Source organism: Falco naumanni, chromosome Z, assembly GCF_017639655.2.
Source record: "Falco naumanni isolate bFalNau1 chromosome Z, bFalNau1.pat, whole genome shotgun sequence".
Classification (NCBI taxonomy): domain Eukaryota; kingdom Metazoa; phylum Chordata; class Aves; order Falconiformes; family Falconidae; genus Falco; species Falco naumanni.
In genome coordinates this window covers 358,505-377,092 of record NC_054080.1, presented here as the reverse complement: position 1 = coordinate 377,092, position 18,588 = coordinate 358,505, and the positions used below count along the sequence as shown (strand labels likewise).

Here is an 18,588-nt window from a genome sequence, read left to right as displayed (position 1 = left end):
ACTCCTTTGACTCACTCAAACCTCTTGAGGCAAGCATAAATGTTTGACTCATCTCAGTTTTAAGCAAGGATCTCTCAAACAGCAGAGGAACTTCTGAAAACACCTAACTTAGGAAGCATTTTGCCCCTTTGAGTGTTTCTGTGATGATTCTGGTGAGGGTTGCACTCAACTCCAGTAGGGAAAAATTTGTTCCAGGTCTGACATGAGCAACTCAAGTCAAACATGAAGAGCTAATCCATTGTTTTGAAATTAATGCCTTGTAGGTTGGAAAATAAGTATCTCTTTATAAATCATCACTCCTTTCCTTACTACTTTATTGCTTTATTTCATTATTTTCTTTTTCTCTGCCTTGCAAGTCACAAGACCTGCAGAAACTTACTTGAATGAGAGACCACAACAGTTTTGTGAAGTCCAGATGCACCACACAATAAACTCCTTTCTGAGGAAAGTTTTCTGTGCATTATAAATAAGATCTCCTTGCTTCCCCCTTGATGTTCTTTCAGCATGATAACTCCACAATGCCTGGCCATCACGCATCTTTTCCACAGTAACTGCACTGCTGCAGGATACCATATATCCTTGAAAAAAAATTATGGCCTCCAATTACTGTGTACAGGCAAATCTTATTAACTCCAACCTAAATACTGCACAACTCTATAGACCAGGCTAGAAAAACTTAAATTTGTAAGCCTGTGTCTAAACACGGCAATTAAGGAAAGTGCTAGATTAATGGCACTGGAGACGAGCACCTTGTATTGTGAAGAAAATTATGGTAACTTGTCTATAATGCCTCCAAGCTCAAGTGATCCTAGGAAGGCGGTACTGCTTTTTCATCTCGAAGGGTTAATCAGTTTTCCTGTCGGCACAGGGGAACATTATCACCAGTGCAGAAATGAGGCACTTTAAATAACTGGCACAACTGCACTTGCTGAGTTCATGTGATATCCAAACCTGGACTTCACTGCCGAAGTCCCAAGCCAGGAGACTGGTTCTCTCTCTCAGGGATGCACGTTGTCAGTGCTGTATTAAAAAACCTCTTCTGTATTCTTCCGTGTGGTTTCCAAGGAAAGCAACATTTGTCTGGACAGCTGCTGACCTGCCAGTCCCCCACCAACCTGTCCTCTTGGCCCAACTTCAATCACACTTCGCAAAGCTGTAGTGGTCTCATAGCCAAGTTCCTGCTAGTTCTGTGACAGCTGGTTGCTGAGGAGAAAACAGGGGTGAACCAAAGCAGTGCCTCCTCTGCAGGAAGGGCATGGAAAATCCAGCACGCTCAGCATCAGTCAGCAATCCAGTTCCCACTAGCTGGTCAATACAACCAAGAGGTTGCAAGTTCCACTGCATGCACCTTTGCTACTGGATTGAACTCAGGTGGTGGGAACAAAGACAGACAACCAAGCATCATTACCTTCACTGTAGTGCTTGTCTCAAACCTGAAAGCCTTCGTCTGTCCATTTTCCAAGTATACCTTGAGAACATTGGGCATACAAAGAAGAGAATTCCCCTGCAGAACAAAAGCAACAGCACTAATCCTTGGATGTTAAGCCTCCGGGCACCAGGCTTCTCTGCCTGACGCAGCACATCCCGGTATAAATGGACATCTTTCTCTGCTTTTGCAATACCCTTCTGTGGCACCAAGCTTTATTTCCTGATTACGCTTCTGGCATGGCACAAGGGAAAGAAAGCATTTATAAATGCCTTTATCATAAATTTCCAAGCAGTGCAATAGCTGCACATGGCCCAGATATGCCCACTGTTCAGCTCCCACATGGCGCAGGAAGATCTGGCAGATACTGAAAGCTGAGAGACATCTTGCCTGCTCATTACCAGAAAAGGTCAGATGTCTGCCAGAAAAGACATTGTCCTGTTACTGGGCACCAGCAGCACTAACCCCGACACTGACACTGTCCCACTGGCAGCAGCCATGACTTCAACTCAAAAGCTACCCAAACCCTCCATGCTACCACAAACAGATCTTGCACGCTATGGGAAGGCTGTAGGATTCAGCAAACCCAGTGGTACTTCTGTTGAGGATTGCCCTAAGATTTGTGACTCTGGGTCTTCCCAAACAGGAGATGGTATCACCAGGGTTTCTTGAGATAGGTCTCAAATGCATTAGACAAGGCAATGACTTCCATAGCAAAAGCACCTCCATTGGATGCTCTGAGAAGGGTCTGGGTTCTTGGTCTCTGTCCTTTTGGGGCTGTCTAGAGCGGCACCTTTCAGCCTCCCACGTTACTCCCTTTAGTAGTGCTCATTTGCACGTTCCTTGTTTTCAGCCTTATTCTTCTTGTTCAGTGCTAAGAAGATTTACTCCTCCACCCCTGGACTTCCCATTCAGCATACCTTTCTTACATTCTTGGACCATCATATTTTTGCTATCTTAAAAAGTTGTCATGACAGTCTCAAGGTTGATGATGGAATTTCTAAGGTGACCTCTCCTGTGTTTCATTTGCTGTTCGATACCTTATCAATCTCATAACCATGGTCCCCTCTTGATATACAGCCCATATATCCTGGAAGTACTACCAGAACAAACACAGAACGCTTCTGAATCTTGTTCCTTCCCTCCCTCTTTTGTGGGGTTCAAGCTGCCTACAGTCATTACTGAGGAAAAAGAGTGAACATTGCCACCATTTCTGAGCCCAAGCTCTAACCCCTTTCTGCGAAGTAGCATGAACACATCGCATCTCTGACAGGCTTTGGGTCCTCCACCACTTTCAGAAAAGGGATGCTGGTTTACACCAACTGCACATTTTCTCCGGCAGTTCTCGCGCCTTCTGCCTATCAGATGAATGGGGCCTTGTATAGCCAGCACACAGCAAAACTTGAAATCTATATAAAAATTCGTATAGAAATTAAGATTCACCACTCTCCTAGTTAGATCCAATTAGCTGGCCAGAACACCCAGATGGGATTTCTCTCCTTTTCTGCAGGCTCTAATAGATTACTATGAATTAATTTGGAAAGCTGCTGCTACGGCGTAAGCAGCTGTAACCCTCCTGTTTTGTCTAGTGCAAGGCTGATTAACTCCATGTTACAGCTAGGCCCCCAGCTTCTAATAATACACTGACTGACACTGACCTGAGGATCCTGAGGGACCAGTCTCTTGCATATCATTCAGTTTTATGGAAATACATAATAAGTTTGCAACAGAAAATGGAGGCTTGATAGCACTGAGGCTTATTAACAATTTATGTTCCCAGCTTGGAGTTTCAGGTTTCATCTGCAGAAGGCAGCCTCCGAGTTCCTTCCAGTTGCCACAAAGATCATTTAGCAATGCTCCATTAAGATGACAAGAGCAGTATATTTACTGAAACAGGAGGCTTTGCAGTTTTCCAGGGCCCTAATGCCCATTTTGGCTGTCTTAATACATCAGTCCACTGAAAGGAAAGCAGTTCTAAAACACTCAAGCACAGTTGCTGCTGTCTATGGTGAATAGCGCTTTTCCAGAAGGAAGTCATAAAATGTGCAACAAATCCATTTACTCTCCCTTTCTGCTAATATTTTATTGTCAAAACAGGGTCCATATCCAACTGGTAAAAAGGGAAGCTAACACCTGTGGTACCCCAACACCCAGATTAATTTCTTTTACCTTTATGTTCTCATTAAATGACTTTGTCCCTTTTCTGCACTTGCAAAGGTATGGTTAACTTTGCTCAGCAGAATATCGGAAGGGGCTTTGTAGGAAGTGCAGAGTACAGCATCCCTTCTGGAATTACCTTCTTCAGACCTCTCAAGATCTACCTCGCAATCACCTTCTTCAGACCTCTCAAGATCTACCTCGCAATCAGTAAGCGAACGGCACAGATCTGAGACCTCCATGAACTACAATGGAGTGCCCAACCTCTGGCTGAAACAGCTCCATGGAAGCTCCCAGGCAGATACTACTGTGACCCTACAGCTATAAGAAAGAGACTGCTGACATTTTCATGTCTGGCTGTATCCTATGATCAGCCTTGCCCAAGGCCTCTCAGTCATGTCTGCCTGGGACCACTTCCAGAGCACATTCTCCTCTTCTCTGTTCCATCTCCCAACAACGTAAGCGGTCCAGTATGTGTGTCAGGAAGGGTGGCCCACCTCCCATAATGCTCAGGCAGGACACGATTACCTGTCAGTAAGATCTGAGGGATGTGAACACAGCCCTTAGTAGAGCACAGGCAAGTTGCAGCAGCTCCAGCACATCTGGCAACAACTTAGCAGGAAAGAAAGGATCCCAGAGTCTAGAGAGACTTACTGGTAAACATGTCAGGAGTCATACCTGACCCTCTCCCGTTCTGGAGAGCAAGCCAGAGATGAAGGAGTCCCAGCATGCCTGGAGTCGGGCACAAGCACCAAAGCATTCACATTCGCAAAACATCGCCTTTAGCCTGGTGCAGGGAGAGAAGAAGAAACACCTGCCACAGGGATGCTCTGCCTGAGCTGGGTCAGGAGAGCTCACTACCACCAGAGATGGGAAACAAGAGACAGCCCAGAAGGGAAGAAGAAAGGGCCTAGGGGATGGTTCATCATCACTGCGAAGTGCAAAGCAGCAAGATTGGGTCAGATCTGAACAACTGAACAGCACTCATGAGCAGGGGACATGAGTGGGGGATTTTGACCACTGAAATTTTTCAGCCCAAAAGGAAAAAGGAAAACTCAATAAAGATTCCCCAGCTGACCCCAGTCCATCCCAATGACACTGAGCTTACTAAGTTACACGGAAAGAAAAAGGAATCATTTAAGAGCTGTTTGCGCTTCAGGGAAGCTGCAAGTGTTCTCACTGCTTGTCCTTTTCTGCTACAGGCAGATCCATATCTACCCAGCTTATTTGTTCCCAGTGGTAGAAACCCTAAATCTGCAGCACTCCTCCAGTGAGCTGGGATCTTGTTTCACATAAGAACAGGCTGGCTCAGCTTGCAGATGGTCTGTTACAGAGGCAGCTTGAATGCTCTGTTGAAACCTTCTGCAAGGATATGAAACACAACAAGCTGTCACCCTATCACCTAGAAAACATGTCAAAATTTAAGAGCAAAGCAAAACCACCAGTACCAAACTCTCTGTACGCAAAGCTGCCTGAACACTGCTGAGGGCCAGGAAGAGACACCGCAGCTACTTTGGCTGCAAATAAACCTGGCATGGACAGTAGGATCCACCTCTCATCTTCAGTGTTAGGATTTGTCATGCCCAAACATCAGTCTAAGGTTTACTGTGGAGAGACTGGCACCTCACAAGATGCTTGCTACCTCCCACAGCTGTGTAATCCTGGTTTAAAGTTTACCTGATTGTAAAAAGATAAAAGTAGTATATGCAAGTATTTTCCATTACTCTGAGTAAACAAATCAAAGATAAAACCCTCTGGATATCAGCACTTCCCCCCCCCCCCCCCCCCCCCCCCCCCCGCCATCACCTGTGAGCCTAGGAAACAAGCTGGGATTGGATGCCTGGATGCTTATCCAGGGCAGACTAGCACAGAGAGGGTGCAGCCACTCTGTAGGTCCTGGTCATGCTAACCCCAACCTGGCATCTGTCCACAGGACAGACCCGTTTCTTCCCAGCATGCAGTGCCCCCTGCACCTGCTGCAGCCATGCCCCACTGACCTGCGTGTGTCCATTCACCAGCACTTCCTCTGCAAACCGTACTTTCACAGGGTTTGTTTTTAGCCTTGCCCTCTTCTCTGCAGTAAGAAACGATGACTTAGGCCCACCCTGAAAAAATAACAGCACTCAGTCGGCAGCTCAGTCTGTTGCTGTTCCATATGAGAGGCAGAGGAGGCTTGCTAAAGGCCTTTTTGACCCGGGCAGTTCCTGCCTTCTGAACCCAACTCCGGCTGTCCAACAAGTGGACACACATGTACATACTCCTAATTTCACTGCATGTTAACCAGCTACTGTGTTTAGGCAACCCCCCAACTCCTGCAATGAAGTCAGGATCCTGCAGAATGACTGTTAATGTACCAACAGCGGGCTTGCAGTGAGGCTAACAGTACAATAAACTGCAGAGCGCCTTGCAGTGACGGACAACCCACGCCCTGTCAGGGCCTCACAAGAACACAGCAAGAAACTTCCCAGCTCAGCTGGGGTTTCTAGAGCATACTCTTCATATTGCAAATATTTAAGAAAACTGCCCAAAAGGGAAAATGCCAACTTGACTTCGTTGCACTGTCGTCACATAAACGTGCTTTCACCATTACAGGATCCTACCAAACTCCATGTAAGCCTAGGAACCACCAAGGTTTTGTGCCCAAATGTCCTGCTCTGGGAAAGCATGATATTCCCTAAGAAGAAGAGAGGCACTACACCTCAGTATCCTCCTAGACAACTTTGAGGCGGAGCAATCCCTACACTCTTGCCAGAAGCGCAGGTGCCTCCAACCTGCCAAAGCCCCATCTTGCCCATAGGCCATTTAGCGAGGATGGAGGAAGGGAGGCAGGCGGGAGTGTCTGTGTCCGGCCAGCAATCCCTTCCAGAGTCTGCCGGGCTGTACGGAGCATCACGGCCCACAGCTGCCCTAAGGAGGGCCAAGGGCTCCCGCTTCCCTTCTAGTGTGGCCAGAGCAGCCCCGGCAGAGGGGCTGGTGTCCATCAACAGGAGGTGTTACCTCTCAGCTCTAAGCACAGCTGCCTTCACAGTGGGGCAAGAGCCAACCCCAAACCCAAGATCAGCCTTGGCTGTATTTGGAGATGTCCTTAAAGTGACCTGCAAAGGAAAAAACAAAAATGGGTTTGTGCCCTATTTGCTTCTCCACAATGCATGAAGGCCTGTGAAGGGTGTTCCAAATCCCATGAAGTTTTCCAAAGCCTTTTCTCTCTGAAAAGCCGTTTCATTTTCCCCCTTTTGGCAAGCATTCAGGTCTTGCATAACTAACTCACTTCTTCCTTGATCTCTACAGACGGATCAAGTGTTGGCAAGAACGACAGCCAACATACTAGGCAAGAGAGATCAGATTCACAAAACAGGGAAGCCACTGTTCAGTGGGTCTTCTTAAAATTGTTCTGGTTACTTTGGCTTTGTGCACATCCACCGAATGCCAACACCTGGGAAACTCTGGGCAGGAAAAATATATTTAAGAGATCTTCTGTTTAATGTACCTTTACTAAGTGGCCAAGAAATCTCATGACCTTAAGCCTGAGAGTTCCAGTAAGTCAACTGAAGGAGCCATCATTCTTGTTTCTAAGAATAAATAAAAATAAAAAAACCTCCAAACAAATGAAAAACACTTCCCAAATGCTTTCCAGGGAGAAGCAGGGGGGAAATCCCCCTCAGGCCACTTTCATACATCACAAGAAGCCAAAAAGCACACAAACCCAATTTTGTCCTTGCTTTGCAGCTCAGCTTTTGCACACATTGAAAACCACATGGATATACACGTCACGTTGGCAGCACGTGTTTTCTGGGGAATTTTATGCTACAGAAATGGGCAATCAGCACCAATGTTTTGTACTAAAACTTCCTTCTATTCCCAAAGTACGATCCACACCTAGGCCCTGGCCCTTAACCAGACACAGCTGGAGAAAATTTTGCCAGCACTCAACAAGGAGAACCTCAGGAGCTTCCAAGCAGCACCTAAGGCACATGTGGGCCTGCAGCCCCAGCACCTGCCTTTCGTGCTCAGGGTGCCTCCATGGCCCAGACAGCCCCAGCACACAGGGAGCATGCCGGGCTGTCCGTGGTGGGCTCGGCCACCACTTGCTGAAGAGATCTGCCTACATCCTAGTCAGTTGTGGCCTCCTGGCCCCTGCGAAGCCTGTGTGCCAGCCCAGCCACCCCACCTTCCCTGAGGGCCATGCTGCTGGGCACGGCCACCTTGGAGCAGTGCCGCAGGGCGTGCTGAGAGTGCTGAAGAAAGGCCATTTACCGACGTGCAGCGCAGGACAGTTAGGAGGAGCTCGTCACCAGCCTCCCTGCAACAGAGACACGCAGTCAGCCAGGGTCAGCAGATGCCTGTGCCTTCCTCCCCACCATTGTGGCAGATGGTGCCTGTGAGGCCTTTAGCCCCTCCGCCCGCCCCGTGAGGGACCGCTCCCAGCCAGCAAGCAGCAACATGGCGGAGGAAAGAGGGGGCACCCTGCTCCCCGGGGCTGGTCCTGCGGGGCAGGCCCCACTGAGCGAGGCCCAGCTCCATGGGGTGTCAGGCCCACAGGGCCATGTGCCTTCGCCACCCTTGATGAGACCCAGTCCCCGCACCTCCCCTCTCAGCCCTCCGCCGCCTCGTCCCACGGGCCATGCGGGACCACACCTGATGATGTCAGCCGCTCGTTCGACAGACATGTCATCCACTGCGGTAGAGTTTATCCTGAGGAGCTGGTCGCCTGGCTGCAGCTTCCCTTCGGCAGTGCTCCCTGCGGGTGACCAGCACACTGTTAGTCACAGCAGCACCGCGCCGGCAGGGCTCCTCGCACCGGGGACGTTCATCGTCAGCTCCTCACCTCGCCTGGCACCCACCTGCCTCAGCAGCTGTACTGGGTGGCACAATACGAAGGACCCAAAGGACACTGGGCCCTTATGCCAGCTGGTGTACCACTGCCCATGCCCGTGCTGCCTCACCTGGGCTCTCCGCCTGTCCCACGAGCTGCCCCTGCACCACAGAAAATCCCTCTTGTGCCATGTCTTTCCCCTTTGTCACAGCCGCTTCAGGGATGGCCTGCCTGGGGTGCAGCAGAAGGACTCACAGGCGCTTGGGAAGCCGCAGCAGCACTGCGGCGTAGCAGCACTGCCTTGCCCTTCACCCACCTGCGAGCTGCCGCAGCCAGCGCTTCCTCTCTGCAGGTCTGCACCATGGCCTGACCCTGCGGGTCTCACCCCAGCAGCTGACTGCATACGCCAGCACGCCGCCATCCAGACCAAAGTGCTGCAGCAGTCCTCGGGAGATGCGGGCTGCATTCCCAGCATGGTGACTCCCCTCTGCAACCTGGGAGAGCACGGAGAAGGCCTCCCTTAACCATGCTGTCTGCTGGCAGGACCCACAACAAGGCAAAAAGATGGTTTCTGAGCTTTGCTTTCCAGGAAAGTAGCAGCCACAGGATCCAAGGGGCTAAGGAGGAGGTGTATCTCCAGCCTAAGAGTGAGGAGCACACATTCAGCCCCCGGTTCCACCAGCAGTTGCAACAGCAGCACCCTGTGGAACTTCCCTGCCAGACAGGGTTTGCCCATGCACCTACCTCGCACCTGTCACCTGCCCCTCAAGGAGACCCCAACGCCAGGTAGCGTACATGAAAGGCAAAACACACAATCATTTGGAATTAAACATGGGGCTTTTAGCGGTGGGCTCCCGCAGGACAGGACAACACTTAAAAGGACAGGTTTCTTTGTGCCTCACTTTTAATAAAATGTTGATTCTTCTGATTAGGCAGAAAGAAAAGTGTAACAGAAAACCTCCTTCCCTACTTCCTAGACCCCAAGACTCTCAGCTGATTCAGCCACGTTTCAGTGGGAAAGGGTATAAAGAGAAAATTTCACTCAAAAGCAGTGGGAAAGGACAAGAGACCATACTGTAGTGCCTTTACGCTCAACAGCCCACAAGCAGGAGCAAGCACTCGGATGGCTCCCCCAGGCAGACAGACAATGCCACAGCCCACAGGAGCAGCCAGAGGCAGAGCTCAGGCCAGCTGTCCAGCCACCCTCCCCACAACACCTACCTGTCCAGCTCAGGCATAGACTTCCTCTGGCTGTCACACACCAACAGGAAAAAAATCAGGCATTTTGGTGTCCCCATTACAAAAATGAAAGGTAAAGAAAAAACAGATTCACAGGTTTTGATTCAACCCCCACCCCCACCCCGGCACCTTAAAAGCAGAGTTATAACGCTCCTTTTTATAACTGGAGGGGTTGATCTGCTTGACTGAAGCAGAATTTCACCTGGGCTGTCTGTTACTCACAGTGATCCTCTTGGCATTACAGGGTTGTAAGCCCATAGAGCATTTTCAACAACAGATCACTGGGGCCACTGCGGAATAAGAACTCTTTAAGATTAGATGAAATTCTTCCTATGCATTTCAGATGAAACACTGGAAAGAACTTTGCTCTGAAGCAGCTCTTTGCATGCCTGAAGGTCAGCTGTGTCCAAGTGCAGGCAAAGGATTCGTGGTAAAGCTGCCACTGGCTTAGACTTCTTTCATGTCATCACATTCAGGTAGATGTTCAAGCACTCTGCACGCCACAGGCACACAGCCTTCTGCCCTCAGTATTCAAGGATCACATGCCAACCAGAGGTACCTGAGAAACTCATAATCTTGCAGGAGTTTGTCACTAAGGCTATCTGGGACGACTCAGGCCTGTCACATCTGTGATTGCAGAGAGAAGGAAATGGTGCTTACCTGCAGTGACAGATGCAATCGTAAGAGGAAGGTTTGGATAGATTTCAAAGCCATAGTGATGGAGGATCAAATCTTTGTATACTGTGACAGTAAGTTTGACACGGCTGGCAGGCTGGCCACTGCCATCACTGGTGCTGTCTGTCACAGACACTCTGCCCCTGTGAGACAAGAAGCCAGTGATTAATTAATATACAGTCAGAAGATAATTTACTGAAGGGGCATGGATCCACACACCTACATGCCCCTCCTCCCCACTTTCAGTGGGCTGCACCAGTAACACAGGGAGGCCAGCACTTCTCTGGGTACCCATGGGTGGCTCTGCACTGTGCAGGCCTGCGGTGATCCCCGAGGCTCCACAGAAAACTGAAGACATCAGAACAATGGCACTAGCTGGTTGTAACCACAACTCTTCCAGCTACCCCAGCCCAGTGGTCACATAGTGGGAGAACTCCAGGTGTGCCCCACAGCAAGCCCCGACCTCCACAGATCACAGCAACACCCTTATCCAGCGAGAGAATTTACAGCTCTCTACTTCTTCCAGGATCCAGTCCAGCTTACTTTTGATTTACAGACCTTAGGAAAGTAAAGCAGCTGTGAGCTGGGCCCAGTCTTGCCCTAAAAACAAGGGCCAACAGCAAGACACAAAGAGGAGTACAACCCCACCTGCAAGAAAACTGTATTTCGCGTTGAGCAGTATTGTGTTTCTGCAGCTGTGGCTCACAAAACCAGAATGGGTTAAAGCAGGAACCTCTGACCCTGGAAACCAAGGGGGAAGCTTAAAAACATTGTTTTCCCTAGGGATTATTGTATGCATAGTTCCCAAGAACAACTGAAACAGTGAATAAGATCTGCAACCCCTGACCACCCGTTTGTTGGGAACAAGCTTGTGCTGTCTCTGATCAAAGGTGATCAACAGATATTTCTTTCACAAAAAACATGTTTACCTGGATGCACCGTCCCGAGAGCGATGAAGCCATTTTGCTACCACTTGCTCTATTCTACATGCTTTGCGTGTCTGGATTAAGTTAGCCTCCAAATCTTCCATTTACCTGAAAGGGACAGAAACCACAGGAAAACAGAAATCTTCTAGACACTGTTCAGTTATCAACACCGATTCACAACTCTCCTGTAATAAAGACATCCGTGGGCACCTTGGGAAGACCACATGCTTTCACAGAGGATGTTAATATGTGTAACACTTAATCTGATTCTTCTTGCCCATCCAGTCTCCCCTTGCCTGGTGCTTTTGGTTAGTCCATGTTGGCGGTTATAGCGCGTTAGCTACTCATGGTAGAGAATAACCCAGTAACCTCTGTATTCTTCTTTCACGGTTTCTGGATCCTGTGATGATATATCTAGTCATGGGAAAGCCCTTCTCTGTTTTAATCTGGGATCTCTGAACTGTAAGTTTGGTAACACCCACCTGTACGCTGATCCAAACTAGACATGCTTCTTCCACTGACCATCATCTCAGGGGCAAGTACACAGCCTTCAGCCTCAGTGGGCCAGACACTTCAGGGCATGGCAGTGACACCTACAGCAAACTCCTAACTGCCTTGGGGAGGCAGAGAACTGGTGTATTCCCTCCCTGTGACAGATTTCCTCTCAGATGAACACAGCCACAGAAATTCTGCAGAGAGCAGTAATGAAGCAAGAAACTGAGTGGCCAGTGCAAGCTGCTACAGACTGCTGTTTGCACTAGCAGCAGCAGTCTCTAAACACAGGTCATAAGCTCAAATTTTTCTCTGATAAAACTGGTCCAGTGTCCTGAAATCTGCTAGTCCTGGAGCTCTGCAAACATACATGGTTCCAGAAATCAGTAAAGTGAGTGGCTCATCCTGGATCTTCCACTTAAAAGCCCGAGGTCAACAATATGAAAATGGTTGCTCACCCAACCTGCTCCTTGTGCATGTACCCTTTACTGTTGGTAGGATGGTTTTAGTCCTACTGAACTGAAGAACTGCAGCATTAGAAGGGTTTGGTTCTCTAGTTAATTCATTGTGACTTTAATTGCACCCAAAAATGTTCCTTCTTTTGAAGATACAATGGTTAGGTCAGCTTCCAGACCCCAAAATGAACCTTCCAGTCCACAATTCCTCTACCAATACAGATAATTTGCCACTTTAACATTGTGTCTTCCTTGATACAGGTGACTATTTCTGTTATTCAGACATTGGAAAGAGCTGTGGGCTGCAAGTAAACCAAACACAAAATGAAACAGAAAATATGTCTGCATCTACAAGAAGCCACAAAGGATATAAACTCTTGTATTTCAATTGTATTTCAGCAAGGAAACAGAATTACTATATCCACCTTTCACGCTGTGTCTTCTGGTCAGCTTGCAAGCTTTGTAGGTCCTGAGGTCCTCCCTTGTGTCTTCTGCTCAGACAGTAAGTTCTGCACATTGGGGACATTGTCCGTTATGCTGAGACAGTGCAGAGGACAGCGGACTGCTGGTCCATAGCAGGAGCTGTATTAGAGAAGTATTAGTAAGTTAACTTCAGATAAAAGAGAGTTAGTTTGAAGCTGACAGAAATGAGGCACAGAACATTCTGTCTGCACATAAACTGGAACTCTCCCCCCAGCACCCTCCCAGCTCACAACACTCCTCCCAACTCATCTTTTCCAACAAGGATGAGAAGACATGACCAACATTTGTTGATGTCTCTTTCCCTCCCCGGAAGCTATTCTGGCCCATTTCAGACTGGTGTAGCAATGGACAGAAAAGAGGGGAAAGGGCCACAAAATTCAGCCCTCGGGGAGTTCTTTCTGTGCATTCTCTTGGCTGCTCTTTCTTATGCAACACAATTCAAAACTGCTCCTTCAGCCGCAGTGCTTCTGTATCTGCCTCAGAGCTGCATCTCTGAATGAAAAACGAGTACCCTGGCAATCAGATGGTGTTTTCTGTATTGTAGGATGTGAAATCTGCTCCCTTTCCAGAAGGTGACTGGGAAGTAACCACAGAACAAGTAGAAGCATAGAAGTTCTGCAGCCTGAAAGACACAGATAGGACGTGTCAGACCAAGGCCTGAGCAGTCATTGTCCATGCTTAGCATGCTCCCTTTCAGCCGCAGCATTTCACTGCTTCTGACAGTCAGCTCCATAGACACTTGTGCAACAGTGTGGCTGGAACCACCTTCTGACTTTGACTTCATCTCTCTTCTCAGTAGCATAAAGGGCTTTGGCTTGCCTACATTCCTTCCAACACTCTAACACCCCACTTTGAGCCACGGGGAAAGTCCTTCTTGCAGCTGGTCCTTCATCCCAAGAGGCTCTCTGTTTGGGTGCCTACAAGTCATCTGCTTCAGCTACCGATGTGCTGAGATTAGTTGTTCTCTGGTGCTTTCTCACTACCTCCATGTACAGCTCCACACTCTAACACTGCTCCGTACCTTTTACTTCTTTGCAGAAAGACAGCCTTTCTTTTCTACTCTTTTGCTGTGCTTCACAAAACACAATTTCTGGACAAAACCTCTTAACCCGCAGGAGGAAAAGCCTGAGGAACAAACATAAATGCTGAAAAAACCCAGATGCAATACTAAGAGAAAAAAACGCACAATGTCCTTTAATAAACCGGAATGTTTGAGCCAAACAATAGGTGTCTTAGAAGAAGCAGTTTTGGTAGGTATTTCCCTATAACAGAGCAAAACACAAGGCAGCAGCCTTCTTTTTCACGGTGTCCCCAGGGCAGACAGCACCCACACATCTGCTGAGTAGGACAGGACTACTCAATCTTTTGCACAGATCCATCATGCGTGTGCAGCTCGCACCACCTCCTTGCTTCAAAGACGTCCTATGAATGCTCCATCCTGAGTCCTTCTCCCACCTGCCCTTTCGCAACGATTTTTGAGCCAAGCCCTTAAGCTGTTGAGCATATCACTAAGCAGCCTGAGTGGGCTAGGATCCTAATACACAAGGATCCTTAAACTCTGGCAGAGGAAATTAAGACTTGTCAGGCATTTGTGTGGCTAACTGACCCATCCACGTGGCCATTGCTTGGTGTGTCAGAGGAAACCTGGGTGGGTGGTTCTGGCTCTTCAGGAACAGCACTGACTTGAAGATCAGAACCTTGGGAAACCTCACAACAGGTAGCCACAGGGCAGTGCAACAGAGAGCAGTTGTGGGGAAGCGCATTGTCACCTGCATGGAGGGAAAGGACACAAGAACTACCAGCCTTCACTGTCTGTGTGTCATGCACATCTACCACAGCAGCAAGAATACTGCTCCCTGCCAGCCTCCTGTTCCATAGCCTCCCCTTCAGCCATTGCAGTGGCACAGAAGGCTGCAAACAAAGATAACATAGATGTGACCTCACCTCACTCAGTTCTTGCCCGCTCCAAAGTGGAGTAGAAAGTCGGTGGCAGCCCATCATACAAGGAGAGGAAGCCATTGATAAATGGGTGCCAACTGTGCAATCAGGCAGAAAGCACCAAATGGAGGAGTACTCAGCCAGCTAGCCCAGATTTGACTGGCAGGAAAAAAAAAAAAAAACCCAAAAAAACCCCCACAAACCCACTTTCAAGGAAAACATTTCACATTTTCTCATCTCGTTACATGGAAAGTATTAACTCATCAAACTGAAATTTTCTGATGGAAAATTTTTTTCTGCTACTTTTCAAACTGCATTTTTGTTTTAAAGTGTTCACTACCATGAAAATGTAGCAGCAACAGCAGTAGTGAGAATCAGCCGGTTTCCTCCACTCACTGATGGCAGAGAACTGCATGAATAGAAATAATTGCAATAAGCTGTCATAAAACACCTCTGGATGTGGTCCACCCATATCTTCACTCATCTGGGCTTTTGGAAACATCTTTCTAAGTACTTATTGTAAAGGATGCCAGACAGTGGTGAGCAATCTCAAGAAAGGCAATAATAAAAACCAAAGAGTGTATAATGTGCCATTCCCCCCGATCCTCAAAGTGCAGTCACAATAATGGGTACTGACAAAAAGCTGTGACACTTCAGTGCTCCTCTGGGTGAACAGAGGACTGCGGCTCGTGATTCACTGCCCATGCAGCAAGCCTTCAACATACAAACCACAGCGCATGTGGCAAGCAGCCCTGCAAGGCTACAAAGAGTACAGGGGTTTGAGGGAACACAGTCCTTGCTCTTTTGCTGCAATTTTTTCCCCACCGGCACCTTGCAAGAGCACGCATTGCTGAGACCGCACTGGGCCGCAATCCAGACCTCCTCGGAGTAACCAGCAGACAGAACAAGGATAACCGAGGTTATCTTCAGGATATTCAGCATGGTTGCTTTTCTTATACGGGTTTTTGATTCTGCCAGAGACATCAGGCAGGCCACCTGAGAGCAACCAGAACAAGCAGCCTGGGGGGAAGCACACAAGAGGACACCATGGGCAGGCAGGTCATTTTTCAATGACTATAGCTTGTTAGGGAGGGATGAGACCTGTCTAGAAGAGACAAGGGACTCTTTGGCAGCAGGCTGGCCAGCTTGGTGAGGCGGGCTTTAAATTGCAGGGCTCAGGGGCATGGGTCCAAATTGGCAATGCTCACGCCATCGCATCAAACTGGGGAATAAGCCAGGCCAGCCGGAACAGTGATGTATGCTCCTTAGCTGCCCGCCAAGCTGAGCGCCAGAAGCCCAACCACCTCAAGGGTGGATCCCCTTGCACCCTGCCTGCTCAATTACCTCTCTGAAATGCCTGTACACCAATGCATGCAGCATGGGGAAAAAGCAGGAAGAATTAGAGATCTGTGTGCAGTCACAGGGCCGTGACCTCGTTGCTGTTACAGAGACACGGGGGGATAGCTCGCATGAGCAGGATGCTGCCATGGTTGATGTGTACTTTTTAGGAGAGACAGGCCAGCAAGGAGAGGTGGTGGAATTGTTCTTTCTGTGAGGGAGCAATAGGAATGTATACAGCTCTGCCTGGGCATGGACGAAGAGTGAGTCGAGAGCTTATGGGTAAAGATTAAGAGGCAGGCCAACACGGGGGACATTGTTGTCGGTCAGGCCCCCTGATCAGGAATAGGACATCAATGAAGCCTTCTACAGACAGTTGGAGGTAGCCCCACAATCAGAGGCCCTGGTTCTTTTGGGGACTTCAACCACCATGCTATCTTCTGGAAAAACAACACAGCTAGGCACATACAGTCCAGGAGGTTCCTGCAAAGTGTTGCTGATAACTTTTTGACACAGGTGGTGGAGGAGCCAATGAGGTGAGGTGTGCTCCTAGACCTTGTACTCAGAAAGAAGGACTGGCTGGGGATGTGAAGGCTGGGAGCAGCCTTGGCTGTAGTGACCCTGAGATGGTGGAGTTCAGGATCCTGCACGGAAGACACAGGACAACAAGTAGGATTACAACCCTGGACTTCAGGAGAGCTAATTTTGGCCTCTTCAAGGACCTACTTGGTGGAATCCCATGGGTTAGGGCTCTGGAAGGTAGGGGGTCCAAGAGAATGGCTAATATTCCAGCATCACTTTCTTCAAGTGCAATATTGGTGCACCCCTATGAGTAAGAAATCAAGCAAAGGGGGCAGGAGAACCTGCATGGATGAGCAAGAAGCTTCTGAAAAACCTCAAACAGAATAAGGAAGTTTATGGGATGCGAAAAAAGGGACAAGCCATTTGAAAGGAATATAGGAACGTTGTCAGAGTATGCAGGGATGTGATGAGGAAAGCTAAGGTCCATTGGGATTAAATCTGGTGAGGGAGGTCAAGGACAACAAGAAGGGCTTCTTCAAGTACAGCAGCAGGAGAAGGGTGACTAGGGAAAATGTGGGCCCATGGCTGAATGAGGTGGGTGCCCTGGTGAAAAAGGACACACAGAAAGCGGAGTCACTGAATGCTTCCTTTGCTTCAGTCTTTACTGCTAAGGATAGCCCTCAGGAATCCCAGACCCCAGGGGCAAGAGAGGAAGTGTGGAGAAAGGAAGAGTCTGCCTCGATTGAGGAGGATCAGGTTAGAGATCACTTAAGCAAACCTGGCACCCACAAATCCATGGGCCCCGATGGGATGCACCACCAAGCGCTCAGGGAGCTGGCAGATGTTACTGCCAAGACAATCCCCATCACCTGTGAAAGGTCATGGTGGACAGGAGAGGTGCCTGAGGACTGGAGGAAAGCCAGTGTCACTCCTGTCTTCAAAAAGGGCAAGAAGGAAAGCCCAGGGAACTACAGGTTGGTCAGCCTCACCTCTATCCCTGAAAAGGGGATACAACAGCTCATCCTGGATGTCACCTCTTAAGCATGCGGAAGAAAAGAAAGTTACCAGAAGTAGTCAACATAGATTCACCAAGGGGAAATCATGCTTGACCAACCTGATAGCCTTCTCTGATGGAACAACTGGCTTGGGTAGATGAGGGGATAGCAGCAGATGTTGTCTGTCGACCTCAGCAAGGCTTTGGTACTGTCTCTCATAACATCCTCATGCACAAACTTAAGGGTGAGATGAGCGGACAGTGAAGTGGATCGAGAACTGGCTGAACAGCAGCACTCAGAGGGCTGTGTCCAGTGGCACAGAATCTGGCTGGAGGCCTGTAGCTAGCGGTGTTCCCCAGGGGTCAGTGCTGGGTCCAGTCCTGTTCAACCTTTTCATCAGTGACCCGGCTGAAGGGACAAAGCGCACCCCCAGAAAGTTTGGTGAGGATACAAAACCGGGAGGAGCGGTTTGATACATCAGATGGCTGCATTGCCATTCAGTGAGACCTGGGCAGGCTGGAGAGCTGGGTGGAGGGCAACCTAATGAAGTTCAGCAAAGGCAAGTGTAGGGTCCCGCACCTGGGGAGGAACAGCCGCCCACACCAGTACGGGCTGGGGCTGACCTGCTGGGGGGGGCAGCTCTGCGGAGTGGGACCTGGGAGTGCTGGTGGGCAGCAAGTTGCCCATGGGCCAGTCGTGTGACTTTGTGGCCAAGGTGGCCGGTGGGATCCTGGGGTCCATGAGGAGGAGCGGGGCCAGCAGGTGGGGGGAGGTGACCCTCCCCCTCTGCTCTGCCCTGGGGAGGCCACATATGGAGTGTGTGCCCAGTGCTGGGCTGCCCAGTTCAAGAGGGACAGGGAGCTACTGGGAAGGCTCCAGTGGAGGGGTACGAAGCTGATGAGGGGGCTGGAGCATCTCTCTCAGGACAGGCTGAGAGAGCTGGGCCTGTTTAGCCTGGAGAAGACTGAGAGGGGATCTTGTCAGTATCTGCAAATACCTTAAAGGCGAGTGTCAGGAGGACGGGGCCGGGCTCTTTTCAGTGGTGCCCAGTGACAGGACGAGAGGCAACAGGCACAAACTGCAACACAGGAGGTTCCTTCTGAACACGAGGAGAAACTTCTTTTCTTTG

At 49.2% G+C, this 18,588-nt stretch overlaps 1 protein-coding gene across 13 annotated transcripts in view; it reads right to left on the bottom strand.

Annotated features, from left to right (window-relative positions):
• Positions 1 to 18,588, bottom strand: part of LOC121080894 (FERM and PDZ domain-containing protein 1-like) — a 44,830-nt gene that overhangs the window by 13,952 nt on the left and 12,290 nt on the right. For 3 of the 13 annotated variants that reach the window (XM_040579242.1, XM_040579239.1, XM_040579251.1), the window contains exons 2-9: positions 13,688 to 13,791; positions 12,609 to 12,765; positions 11,240 to 11,344; positions 10,296 to 10,453; positions 8,219 to 8,321; positions 7,838 to 7,883; positions 5,581 to 5,688; positions 1,409 to 1,504 (exon numbers count right to left, since the gene is read on the bottom strand). In XM_040579242.1, the coding sequence (XP_040435176.1) occupies positions 1,409 to 1,504; positions 5,581 to 5,688; positions 7,838 to 7,883; positions 8,219 to 8,321; positions 10,296 to 10,453; positions 11,240 to 11,340 (612 nt within the window). In that variant the 5' untranslated portion in view covers positions 11,341 to 11,344; positions 12,609 to 12,765; positions 13,688 to 13,791. The other 10 variants (XM_040579241.1, XM_040579240.1, XM_040579245.1 and 7 more) reach the window with 10 other exon arrangements.